Here is a 14,523-nt window from a genome sequence, read left to right as displayed (position 1 = left end):
GACAAATAAAAACATCCGCCTCAGTTCTGTTGAGTAACAGGTTTCAATCTAGTAAACTCATACATGAGAAAAGGAAGCGCCTCATAGGGTGAGTAGTCCCCATGCACATAATGACCACCATGGTAAAGACAAGGAGTAAGTCACCAAATTAGATGCACTACTCGTAGTTCTTTCACGTGGAGCATTCTGGAGAAACTGGTCCCCCCTGCTGGGCAGCCCTGGATGAATACACCAAGCATCCAGCACTGTCCAGCTGGGGGGGGGACGGACCAGTTTCTCCAGTATGCTCCATGTGCACTACGAGTAGTGCCATCTAATTTGTGAGTTGCCCCTTGTCTTTACTATGGTGGTCATTTGTGTATGGCAGCTACTCACCCTATGAGAAGCCTCCTCTTTTCATTTATGTGTTTCAGCTGCTGGTGATCCAGGATACGTTTGGGAGATTGCTCTTTCAACTTCTGCAAGTTTTGGACTTGCTATGCTATGCTATTCACTGGTATTGAATATGATTACTAGTTTATTAGTTACCTTTCTCTTTATTTCGTTTTTTTGTGCTCCCCCTTAATATTTTTTTCTTTAGTCTAAAAAAAATGTAATATCAGTAAAAAAAAACAAAAAAAACTGTCGTACTTAAAAAAAAAAAAAAAAAAAGGCAATATTCAAGAAAAAACACTATTCTAAAACGTGTCTTTAAAGAGTGTGCTACTGCTTACAGTATTCAGTTTTCTTTTACAAAATTAAAAATAACACTACAAAAATATTTTTTTTTTATTTTATTTTGTTATATTTAGTTTTTTTTTGCCCATGATGATTGTCAAAGTAGTGGTAGGGATACTACGAATCATTGAGCAATCAGTTATTTAAAGGGATATTAAAAGGGATTCAGAAAGAGCATACCATTTTTAAAAAAAATCTAATTTGCATTGTGGTGATATTCTTTGTTGAAGAGATAAACCTAGAATCATGAAAGAAAAAATGTGTTTCATATCCCTGTAAGAGCACTGTACACAAAGCATTGCAGTTCTTATCAGCTTCAAAATAATATTTTTACATTATTGTGTAGCATGTGCATATTAAAAAAACGGTTTATTGGGCCCTTGCCTTTTTAAACGTTTTTTTTTTTCCACCCCCAGATAAATACTAAAACCACCATTATTTCTCTTTGAAAGCCCGTTGGCAGCCCAATGAATTGTTTCTTAAACACTAAGGCCTCGCTTCCATTGAGTCGTAATTCAGTTTGCGTGCACTCGCAAACCGATAAATATGCTGTCGGAAGCAATATCGTTTATCGACTGTTTCCAATGGCGCGTTATAACCTCAATATCGGCAGCCGGACTTCGGCTGCCGAAAAGATCTTCGCGTCCCATAGAAAGTAATAGAAGCCGTTAAATATTATTAATTATACCAGATTTCCAATGAAAGCGCTAACCGTTAATACATTGTCGGAGGCTGTCGATACATTGAGAAATAGTACCCCCAGCTCAACTAGGTGTAAAAGAGGAAAATTGTGCTTTTTGAGACCTATTTTCTATTGAAATTATAAAACTTGCAAATAATGCAAGTGTTTTAAATGTAGAAATAAATTGTTATAAGTTAATATTTTATTGTTGTCTCATGTATAGAAATAGTTGAACTTATATTCTAATAGAAATATCAGTATATATTTAAATATAATAATATATGCAAGAAAATATCTACAGAATGCAAACTAGACCTATGCCTAGGGCAGCAATAAATATTACTTATATTTATGAAGTGTTAAATATAATTATATTAGAAAATAGTATTTGATTATTAAAAATATGGATAAGTGTTTTTTTATTTTTCTTGAGAGGCGATCACAGGTAAGAAGCACGGACGTTAAACGTAAATTCTATAGCGTAAGGTCGGGTTACCTTAGCAACTAATTGATTTTCAAGAAATCCGACGTCAGATGGAAGCGTTAACACAACGTTAACTTACAGCTACACGAAAAGAGCGACTGCGCGCAACACGCTAATCTTTTCAATGGAAACCTGGTACTAAAATGCAGCCGTAAATTACTTTTAGCTGTCGGCCGCTTCGGTAGCTTACGGCTCCATTTTTAACGACTCAATGGAAGCGAGGCCAGAGTTGTTTAGCCCAGTGTTTTTATTTTAACTCCAGTCCACGGATCACATTAATGGGCCAGGTTTTCATGATATCTGAACTAGAGCACAGCTGAAATAATCAGCTGATAGGTATGAGCAGGTTAATAACGACGGTTACTGATCAGCTGATTATTTCAACTGCACTCTAGTTCAGATATCATGAAAATCTAGCCCATTTGTCCGTCTTTAGGACTTGAGTTAAAAAACACTGGTTTATCCAATCACAGGCACATTGCTGGTGCCCTTCACTATAAGAGCTCAACCCTGTGATAAACATACAAAATGACTTCAGCTGATAGGAAGGCTATCACAAGAGAACAGTTGTGGTTTCAGGGAGAAAATTTGGGTGAAAATTAACTTTTAAAATGGTGAGTGAATAATCATTTTTATGATAATATTTTTTAAGATATTTAAATAATGCCCTTTCATATGCATGATAGAAAGTATTAGGGTTTAATGTAAAGCTAAGGAATAATATAGCTATTATTTTGATGTCAGATTCCTTTGAGAAACTGTACATATATTATTCACTACTAATAAATATATAAATGATCTTTTTTTTAATTCATTCTGCTAATTGTTTAGAATGTCAATTATTACAGACCCATCCTGTATTAAATAATTTCATATATTATTCTAATGTACAGAAATGCATATACATATATATCTTTATAAAACATGTGAAAAATGTATTATATGATAAGGGGTACTGTTTTAAAATGTAGGGTGTGTTACATAATGTAATGTAATTCAGTGGTAAACTTAAATTGCACTGTATGTTTTAAGTGTAATTTCTGAAAAAGTATCCCCTGATAAGTTGTGTTTTATAAACAGTTTAATCTCTTTGATAAGGTGATCAAAAAACATTCTTCTTTATATACTGGTGTTTCACTCTATGCAAAGAAATTAAAATGTTTGTCAATGACTCAATAATTCTTAATTTTTATATTTTCAACCGTAAAAAGTTGCGCTTTAAATTTTCTTAAAATTATCTTTCCTTTAATTTGTAGCAATATTGTTCATTAATAATGTAAGTAGCAGAAATAATATTTGATTACTTATGACTTGCAGTTAAATTAACGGTTATTGCTTGCTTAGACTTGAAATTATTGTAGCGACCCTCTTAGACAAAATAGTGTTTGTATTCATAAAAATGTTTCTTCCCCCAAACATGAACAATGCTAAAAAAACAACACATAAACTGCCATTGCCATTAGCTCACGTATGCAACGGATCATCAGTTATATATTATTTTATAGCTTCTTCCAATGTAGCTTAGTTAACATTTTAGAAAAATATATTATTTCTTAATCCATGTGCCTGTTTAAACCTCATTTATCTCAGATGATACCTGATAGAATGTCATGATGCAGTATCATAAAAACATACAGACATTATTTTGACGCAATAAACATGTGCTTTTTAAGACATCTATCTTAACAAACACACATGTTTATTTCTGGCTAAAACAGTTTCTGAAAGTGCCACACCTATATTTTACAGAATCTGAATTTGTGACTGTGCTGACATTATGATATATTCAAAATAAATTGGAATCATTTCAAACTGAACTTGATTGACACTCAAATTTTTGAATCTGGCCTTAATATGAGCTTTCTGGAACGTCAGTTTTGCCAATTTGCATGACTGTGAAGCATGGGCTTGGCACTGAAACATGCATTTTTATATTTTTGCTCCTTATGAACCAGATAACACATGGGATGCAATGAGAATATGCAATGAGAATATTTAGTAAGCGCTAATTACAATTTCCCTATTTCTATGCATGAAAGTGAATACACCCTAGATTAATAGATAATGTATTGGTAGACATTGCATCTTATGTGGGATATATCTGGTGTTTTATTATTTGTTTTATAGTGTCATTTCAATGTAATGTGCTGTTCTTTTGTGTCTTTGTTGTCTCTTTTTTTTCTTTGTCCCCTCAACAGCATTTTGTCCCGATCAGGGAAGAAGGAGAATCAAGATGCCTCCAATTTGACAGTGCCCATGACCATGTGTCTTTTTCCTGTACCATTCCCACTCACCCCATCTCTAAGACCACAGGTCAGTTCCATCAACCCTACTGTTACTCGCTCCCTCCTTTACAGCGTCCTGCGAGATTCTCCATCAGAACGAGGTCAACAAAGCCGTGATGCTCAGTTATCAGAGTACCCTTCATTGGACTATCAGGGGCTTTATGTGACTTTGGTGACACTGTTGGATCTAGTTCCATTGCTTCAACATGGCCAACACGGTAAGGATTTATGGAATTATGTTTTTTTATGGAATGTTGTTTTTCTATGTATCGAAGAGGGATATAAGCTTTTTTTTTTGTTAGTTGTTAAAAAGAAGATATAGAAATGTAGCTATATTTAGTATAACATTTCCCATGTTAAAGGTACATTCTAAAGCAAAAATTGCATACTTTAGTTTGTGAAATCATAATTTTCCATTAATGACCCTTGTTAACTATGGAGTTGATCACAATCCATCATTTGATAATTATCGGTATGTTAACAGCTTTTCGATAGAATCACAATCAGCCATTTTTATTGGCAGCACTTTTTCATTATTGGTGCAGGTGAGCGGGTCCGGTTTTGCCGAGCAGAATCCTAATTCTCAGTAGTTAAAGGTACATTTTCAATGACATTTTTCACTTAATGAATTCCATAGCTAGGAGGACTTTATAACCCCCCAATACACACATTTCAAATTATTACTGAGTACCCAAAAAAGTTTGACTGTAACACTGGCTTTGCGCATAAGCAAAACACCACCATGTCCTAGATTACAAGCAGAGCGCTATTGATAGTGCAGGGTGTGATATCAATATCGCTGGACATGGATTTATATTACAAATCCATAGTAAAACAGAACTACCAAAAAGGTTTAGGACAGCCGACATCACTTTACCGCACCCTATACTTTCAATAAATATCATGACCGCGCTAAATATCGCTCATATTACAAGTTGAAATGTATGAATTGTGCTTGAGCGAAAGCCAATATAGCGCTAGAATAATTAGCATGAAGTGACACCTAAAGTAAAGTGTTAGGACTAAAATAAAAGTTTCACATAACACATGTAAAACATATTAAAGTAAACTATTCCACGCACATATATAAATATAAAATATAAGTTTGTTATAGATATGTTAAACTATTTGTTTGTGAAATAAATATATAAAAAGGATTTAAAAGGGGATTTGGTATATGCCAAGGTGTTTGACTGGCAAGGGATCAAAGGCATGTGTGCATATATATATATATATATATATATATATATACAGGGGCGTATTAAGGCCTAGGCCAACAAGGCCAGTGCCTAGTGCGACAAATTGGGAGGGGCGGCACTTTTGGCTTCAAATTAGTGGCTTTGCTAAAGGGGACTGCAGTCACTGGATACAGGATAGTGCATGCGGCGGGCTCTGGAATTCTCTCAGTCTCCACTTTGAGAGCTTAGGAGGGTCACTGTATTAAACTAAGTCTCTCTCAGAGGATGACATTATTATTTTTTATTTATCACCCGGTCTGTGCAGCGCTGCTTTGGTCCTCCTTCACTGACTTAGCTGTCTGTGTGACTATACCCCAGCTAGCTAGCTCTCTAAGTTCGGGAAATGTAATTATTTAATTGTGCAGTGAGTGAGGACTGGAAGTCGGATGGTCCGATTTGCAGGAGTGGGGAGAAAGCTGTGTGGGGGTAAGTAAAGGCTTGAGATTTTATGAAAAAATATTTATTTAGATTACACTACAAGAATTCTACTATAGAAGCTGATAGTTGACAAGCGGGTTCATGCAGTTTCCTTTTGAGTGTCCACAGTACGAATGGTAGCAAGTAGAACATGTGGTTCAGGGGCTCAACTGTCTGACGTATATTTTTTTGTATTCATCATTTATGGGCCTGTGGGCTATTGGTTTGTACAAATGGGCTTCTGTATTAAGAAGGGGGAATTGGTGGGCGGGGCACTCATGCCGGTGTTCTGTCAGAGTAATCTGAACTGTGTTGCGGCTGCCTTATGTCAAATCTACTGTTTGCATGCTGACCTGACCTTCTGCTCCCCCCTCAACTGATCAAAGTGCTTATTCAGGGCAAGTGTTGGTTCAAGCGTCTTCCTGGTTAGATAGCTTCGGTATGTGCTGCCAATCAATCTCCCTGCTTCTAACGGAGGTGAGTGAGGAAAGCCCTTTCTTGAAAAGTCTTTTTAACTCCTTGGCTGCTAAAGAGGAAAGTTTTTATACAGTGATTTTTTTTATTACTTATGTTGTGGGTTGATTGGTTTTAGGATATCTGGTAAAAGGTAATATTGTATGTGTATCACAGTTTGAAGCAGCTCAGCCTAGTCTAATGATTGTATACCTGCGCTCTGCCTGTATGGCAGGATTTTCTGGTCATATCTGTACCCCTATTTTTTCTTAAAAGCTGGACTCTCTGCATGTAGCATTACTGGCTTTTTTATATGGTATCATTAGCTATATAACCTACATCCTGTATATGAAATATATGTCCACCACCCCTTTCTTGTATATAAATGTATATATAAAGCTTTTTCTGGGTATAATTTAACACAGGTGTAAACTGTTACATAGGTGTTTAAATACCCAAATTACACAGAGAGATGCTACACGCACACTGCACTGCACACACTACTAAGACATACATGCACACACTCACCATACATTCACACTGCACTACACATACATACACCACACACACTACACAGACATACATGCACACTGCACTACACATACATACACCACACACACTACACTCACCATACATGCACACTGCACTACACATACATACACCACACACACTACACATATATACATGCACACTGCACTACACATACATACACCACACACACTACACTCACCATACATGCACACTGCACTACACATACATACACCACAAACACTACACAGACAGTACATGCACACTGCACTACACATACATACACCACACACACTACACAGGACATACACCACACACACTACACAGACATACATGCACACTGCACTACACATACATACACCACACACACTACACAGACATACACCACACACACTACACAGACATACATGCACACTGCACTACACATACATACACCACACACACTACACAGACATACATGCACACTGCACTACAAAAAAAAAGCGGAGCTGCCAGCTAGTTCACTGCCTGAGAGAGCACTCGTTCCATATTTCTAGCATTAGCTCGGGTATTTCAAGTTTACCTTTCCAGAGGAACGCAAACCTCCCCAGATGCAGGAGGCTCTCAACTTACCTCCTCCAATCCTGAGTAGTTTGTTCCTAGGGGCACCTCCATTTCCTTGGAATAAGTATTTCTGTTCCATTGAGCATTATGTATAGTAAGGACTGTTTTATTTTGTCGTGTAGTTTTTAAAATAACATTTTTTTAAACAAATGTAACAAGATAACAATATTTTTTAGGAAGGTATAAAAATTTAACTTCAGGGGTCATTTTTTGTAACTTTATTTTTTTTTTGAGACAAATATTGTCACACAATGATCATCTAAGCCCTGTTTACAAAACAATCCAATAATAAAACATAATTTATCTAGTACCTATAATCTCTGTATTTTGATCAACCACCACAGAAGGTTCCGCTCAAGAGCCACCGCATTAAAGCTCTCAAGAAGGAAAGTGACTGTGACCTAATCGGCAGCAATAGTTGCACATAACGGCCAATCACCATCAGATTCTCACCTGGGAACTGCAATGCATTTGGCTTCAAATTGGGGTTCTACATATGTGTTTAACCCCCAGTTAGTTGGGATCAGTAGTGCAAAAATGACATGCTCTAACTCATTTTCATATAACTGCATGTAATAGACACTACTATAAAGAATAAGATGCACAGATACTGATATAAAAATCCAGTATAAAACTGTTTAAAAACTTACTTAGAAGCTGTCAGTTTGACTCTGTTGAAAAGGTAGCTGGAAAGCCCACTGCAAGTGGCAAATAAGACACTCCCCTCCCCCTTCTTTTGCATATGAAAAGACCCTTTACACAAACAGGAGCAAGCTGGAGAAGGTAGCTGACGGTATTCAAATAAAACTTTGGGGCTTGGTTAGGAGTCTGAAAATCAGAGCAATGTTATTTAAAAATAAGCAAAACTATACATTTATTTTAAAAAAAAACTTTATGGGCTATATAAATAGATCATCTACAAAACATTTATGCAAAGAAAAAATGAGTGTATAATGTCCCTTTAAGAGAACACAATTACTAATTTTTGCATTAGAATGCCCCTTTAAGCTGCCTGAGTCTGGATATTTTACATTAAAGGGACATTGTGACGAGTTTCTTTTATAGGGAACTTGAGCAGTAGCAATTGTTTGACTAAGACTGGCCTGGAAAGTAGATTCTTCAGCAGAAATATCTTTAACAAATTGTGCCATTTTAAAAATAAAATAAAACTAAATTGTGTTTTTTTTTTCTTCTACTAATACTATGATGACTTTAACTTGTTTTTTGTGTTTCAAATTTGTACCCCTTTAAAAACGGAGAGTACTTTCTTAAAGGGATATGAAACCCGCAAATTTTTTTTTTTGATTTAGCATACAATTTAAAAAAAAGTTTCCAATTTCCTTCTTTTATTACATTTGCTTTGTTCCCATGCTATTCTTTGTTGAAGAGATATCTAGGTAGGTGTACAGAGCACTACGTGGCAGGAAATGTCCCTGCTTTTCAACAAAAGATACCAAGAAAACGAAGACAATTTGATAATTTAAGTAAATTAGAAAGCTACTCTGAATCATTTAACAGAAATTGTGAGTTTCATATCCCTTTAAGAGATTAAGAAACTCTGCAAATATTTTAACATTATAATTTTTCAGTGTTTTAATGACAAATGAATTTTCTGTGCCCTTTTTCATTGCAGTTTTTGTGTTTTTTTGTCACTATTCCTAAACGACCAAGTAAAAATAGATCTTTCCATCCCCTTATACATTATCTATCCTCTACAGATATTACTTTATAGCTAAGGAAATATTTGATTTACTTTTTTAATTTTAAAGGGACACTGAACCCAATTTTTTATGATTCAGATAGAGCATGCAATTTTAAGCAACTTTCTAATTTACTACTGTTATCATTTTTTCTTCGTTCTCTTGCTATCTTTATTTGAAAAAGAAGCCATCTAAGCTAAGGAGCCAGCAAATTTTTGGTTCAGAACCACGGACAGCACTTGTTTATTGGTGCTGTCCAATCAGCAAGGACAACCTAGGTTGTTCACCAAAAATGGGCCAGCATCTAAACTTACATTTTTGCTTTTCAAATAAACATACCAAGAGAATGAAGAAAATTTTGATAATAGGAGTAAATTACAAAGTTGCTTAAAATTGCATGCTCTATCTGAATCACAAAAGAAAAAAAATTGGGTTCAGTGTCCCTTTAAGGGCTGTCTTCTTATTCACAAAACTTAAAGTTCATGAATTTCAAGCAAGAATTTTTCAGTTATTTTTCCCTAGCTGAAACCTATAATGAAAACTAAAAAATACAATCTTCAAGGAGATAAATTAGAGAGCAAATTTGATCTCAATCCTTATAAAAGCGGACAGCCATAACAATCAGCCAATGTTTATCATAAAGTGCCCAATTTTTTGCCTGATTATGAGTGGCGTGTTAACTGTTATGTGGCGAGCGATAGGGTTTATTGCGGGGTGGTTTCTCTGCGTCAGAAGGTAACACGCGTATTAAAAGTCGAAAGTAAACTTGTTTGTTCAAAGCACAATTGAAATTTAACCACGCATTGAGTTATCGTGACTTCAGAGTTCTGGTTAACTGTTATGCTTGAATAAAAAGTTGCACAGCAAACATCCAAAAAACATTGAAAAGTACAGTTACACTAACAATAACACTGTCTGATACAAATGATTAAAAAAAATTGCAATCAAGTTATAAAGGCTCAAAAATATGATGTCTCAGGTGTTAGAAAATAAAAACAGCAGACAAAAAGCTTTAACATAGAGATACATACATATACATGTCTAAATATATTATATGTACTGTGGTATATATATATATATATATATATAATATATAAATATATACATATATGTATAGATGTGTATACACATGTATTTATGCATATATAGATATATATTTTAATAGTAAAAATTAAATTATTTTCTAGTTGAAGAACATAGGAATGTAAAAGATGTTTTGTGCATCACGTTTCTCAATTTAGATCTCAACACGGTTGGGTTAGCGCACATGTGAATGTAGGATACTTAAGGCACGTTATTACATTTATTACATATAGAATATTAATAAAAATTGATATACATTATTAAAAAAATAATAAACACAATATTTAACAGTATGTTAATTTTTAATTATTTGTATTAATTTGTATTAATATGTTATATGTAAAATTTCAATAACGAGTTCTAAGAATCTTAAGTTTTCATTGCTCTAACCGACCGCGTTAAGATCTTATTGAGAACATTATGCACAAAACGCATATTTGACATTGCTATATATATCCAGACATATATAGAAGTGCATTGTAGCCCTTTACAGTTAAGTAGCTGAAAACATGAGAAATCATATTTATGAAATATTCATATTTAATAAAGTGTTAAAATATGTATGTACTGTAAATATTTTACATTCCAATGTTATTCACATACAGGAATATGTTTATGTATTTTTAAATTGATATTCCTATATATAATCATATTCCTATATATAATCATCTTAACGTGATTGCGATATTCAAAGTTTGGCTTTTTACGTGCGATGGGTTAACGCAAGTGGAAACTTTTTACCTTTAACTTGTAATATGAGTTATATCCGACGCACAAATAAAAACTTTACATCTAGCGCAAGCATGAGCGATATTTACCACTCCACTTGTAATCCGGCCCTTTGTTTGCAAACCAATAGTAGCATTTCATTTTGACCTTCTGGTTGGGTAGCCATAGTGATTCAACTGAGTTGATTTCTACTTTTGGAAAGTGGAACACATGCACTTGACAGGTCCATGAGATGTAAAAAGTTTACTAATTCTGCCTGGGATTTATGGCTGCCCACTGAAGAGGGCGAAGAAAGTTCCTGCAACGTGTTGCAGCAAGAGGAGTATAAGAGGCTAAAAAAATAAAAGGGGATAGAACAAAAACAAAACAAAAAATAGCAATAACAACTAATGAGAATAAACTATAATAAAGGGATCACTGAACCCACATGTTTTCTTTCTTGATTCAGATTAGAGCATGGCAATTTTAAGCAACTTTCTAATTTACCTCCTATTATCAATTTTTCTTCGTTCTCTTTCTATCTTTATTTGAAAAAAAGGCATCTAAGCTTTTTTTTTGGTTCAGTGCTCTGGATAGCAATTTGTTATTGGTGGATGAATTTATCCACCAATCAGCAAGAACAACCAAGGTTGTTCGCCAAAAATGGGTCGGCATCTAAACTTACATTCTTGCATTTCAAATAAAGATACCAGAGAATGAAGAAAATTTGATAATATGAGTAAATAAGAAGTTGCTTAAAATGTCATGCTCTATCTGAAACACAAAAGAAGAAATTTTGGGTTCAGTGTCCCTTTAACTATATGTACAGTCATGGCCAAAAATATTGCAACCCCTGCATTTCTGTCAGATAATGTACCACTTTCGCCCAGAAAATTGTTGCAATTACAAATGTTTAGGCATACTCATGGTTTATTGTATTTGTTTGTAATGGTATGACCCAAAAAATTGGAGAAAAAAAAGCCAGAATCTGACACATTCCACGCAAAACTAAAAAAATAGACTGGACAAATTGATTGGCACCTTCTTAAAATTGTAAGAGATAATTGCATTCCAAGTCTGTGATGCTCCTGTTTATAATTTGTAATTAAACTCACCTGTATCAATTAACAGGTGCTGACAATATAGAAATCACACCGGCAACCAGTTAAAATGGTGAAAATTGACTCAACCTTTCTGTTGTTTGTCTCTGTGTGCCACACTGAGCATGGAGAAGAGAAAGAGCAGCAATTGTGAAAAGCATGAACAATCTCAAAGTCCATCTCCAGAAATGCAGGGGTGCCAATATTTTTTGCCCATGACTGTATTAAAATGATTTTATTAAAAAAAGGCACAAAATGTTTAAAGCAATTTTATTGATAAACAGGGCCGCCACTAGAAATTTTGGGGCCCCTGGACTTAACCATTGATCAGGGGCCCCCCCTCCTTTGACATGTGCAATTTTTTGACCAAGTGACTAAAACGTATATGCACTTTATTCTTAAGTGTCTATTTAAACTTGAAATGTTGTAAAGTAGTAACATACACACACCCAGACACACTCATATACTGAACACACACTCACACATAAGGATTCACGTATAGACACTCTAGCAGACCACGCAAAGAAACTCAGACACAGACACCCAACAGGCACTTAGCACTTGTTTACATTGACCTGACAAGTAATGAGGTAAACTACAGTTTTGTAAAAAAAAAGGAGATTTAGAAAACAAAATATGGAGGTTCTGATTATCTTTTTGTTAAAGGAAGATGCCAACTATATTATGACAACAGCATGCAGTGGCTAAAAGGAAGGGGCCCCTGAACTGCCTAAACAATAATTTAAAGGTTAAATGGTAGATTGCTGACTTCCGGAAAGGTCTCATTAGTCTCAAAGTCTGTAGAAAGATGTGAATAATCAGTAGTAAGGTCAAAATGTCCTAAAAAGGAACAGACAATGGACACACACACACACAAACTCAAACTTGCCACAGTACACCCAAGGAAACACCAACAGAGGACAGCATCAGAAAACACAGAAAGACATACACACACAGAGGCAACCCACAGAAAAACACAGAAAGACATCCATACACACCCTCCCTGAGACATCCACAGAAAACACACAAGACATACACACACCCTCACAGAAACACCCACAGACAATACACACACCCTCACAGAGACATCCACAGAAAACACAGACATACATACACACACACCCCTCACAGAGATATCCACAGAAAACACAGACATTACATCACCCAACCTCACAGGAGGCATCCAGAGAAAATACACAAAGACAAAACTCACGCCCACCCTCACAGAGACACCCATAGAAAAAGCTCAAAGACATATGCACACACCCTCACAGACATCCACAGAAAATGCACAAAGACATACACACCCACCCTCTCAGAGATACCAACAGAAAAAAATACATACACACTCATAGAGAACACAAACCAAAGCGCAAAGACATAAACCACAGACAACCCATAGAAACACTCACAGGAGGAAACATGTATGCACCTTGCATCCCTAAATCAACAGTGTGTGACATGCCATGATAAAAAAAATGCAGAAATTAAGGAGATCACTTTTTAAAGAATCATATTTGTAAATGTGCAAACAAAAATAATTCTGTGAATTCAAAATTGTACATTAATGATCTGGGTAGATGCGGTAGATGAAGAAAAGTACTTTTAAAAGGTTGACATATGTTTGTTTGATATTTTCCCCCAATTTTCCCCAACCAAGAGCACCACTTCAAATATAGTGTACAAATGTTTCCCATCTGTCAGCTGTACTGTGGATTTTGAAAATGCTGTACTCTTTATGGTCTTGGTGGAACCATAAGCTGTGGTACTCATACCATTAGATCTGGTAAATGCAGGATTTAAGCTTGTTGGTATGCATTTCAAAATTAAGTCAGCTGTAGAGTAAACTGAACAGTTTTAAGTTAAACCTATCTCATTTCCAACACTGAGCAATCTTAGTATGAGAGTATAACATTTTATGCAGATGTAAAAATCTTAGATAAAATGCCTCCTTGTATCTGGAAAGTCCTTGCATAAAGGGGCAGTAAACTGAAATGTAATATATATGATTTGTGTATTTGAGGAGGAAACATTGTCTGAATGTTTTAAAATATAGAATTTCTACCAGCATTGTCAAATATCATAAATACACTGCTGCTAAAAAAATGTGTTTGTATGGCCCCCTGGCCCCACCATACAACTACTACCACACTGAAGTTACAATCTTAAATTGCACAAAGAAATAAAAAACATTTGCTAAGTAATTCCTACCTCCTCTGCAAATGAAAGTGATCAGCCGCCTGACTCAGCACACACTCTACAAACAAAGTGCCAAGTCTGTCTCACACTGTGCATAGTGGTTAGTGCACACTCTGAAATCCTCTCAAATGCTAATACTTTACTCCTTGTAATAACGTTTCCCCATGCTCAATTAGCACTCTGCTGTAGTACCCACTGGTACCTCAGGGGCCCCCTAGCCCATTGGGCCCCTGACAGGAGTCACGCCCTGTCACCCCTTGATGGCGGCCCTGTTGATAAATAAATCATCAAGTCTCAAGTTTAAATTTATCATGCAAGTTGAATCT

General features: G+C 35.4%; 1 protein-coding gene across 1 annotated transcript in view; it reads left to right on the top strand.

The window, feature by feature from the left end:
• UNC79 (unc-79 homolog, NALCN channel complex subunit) overlaps positions 1 to 14,523 on the top strand; it is a 538,284-nt gene that overhangs the window by 17,839 nt on the left and 505,922 nt on the right. The window contains exon 3 of the mRNA XM_053710079.1: positions 4,082 to 4,386. Coding sequence (XP_053566054.1) covers positions 4,082 to 4,386 — 305 coding nt within the window. The remainder of the gene's footprint in view (positions 1 to 4,081; positions 4,387 to 14,523) is intronic.

The sequence above is a fragment of the Bombina bombina genome, chromosome 1 (genome assembly GCF_027579735.1).
Source record: "Bombina bombina isolate aBomBom1 chromosome 1, aBomBom1.pri, whole genome shotgun sequence".
In the NCBI taxonomy this organism is placed as follows: domain Eukaryota; kingdom Metazoa; phylum Chordata; class Amphibia; order Anura; family Bombinatoridae; genus Bombina; species Bombina bombina.
This window is presented reverse-complemented; position numbering and strand designations above follow the sequence as displayed.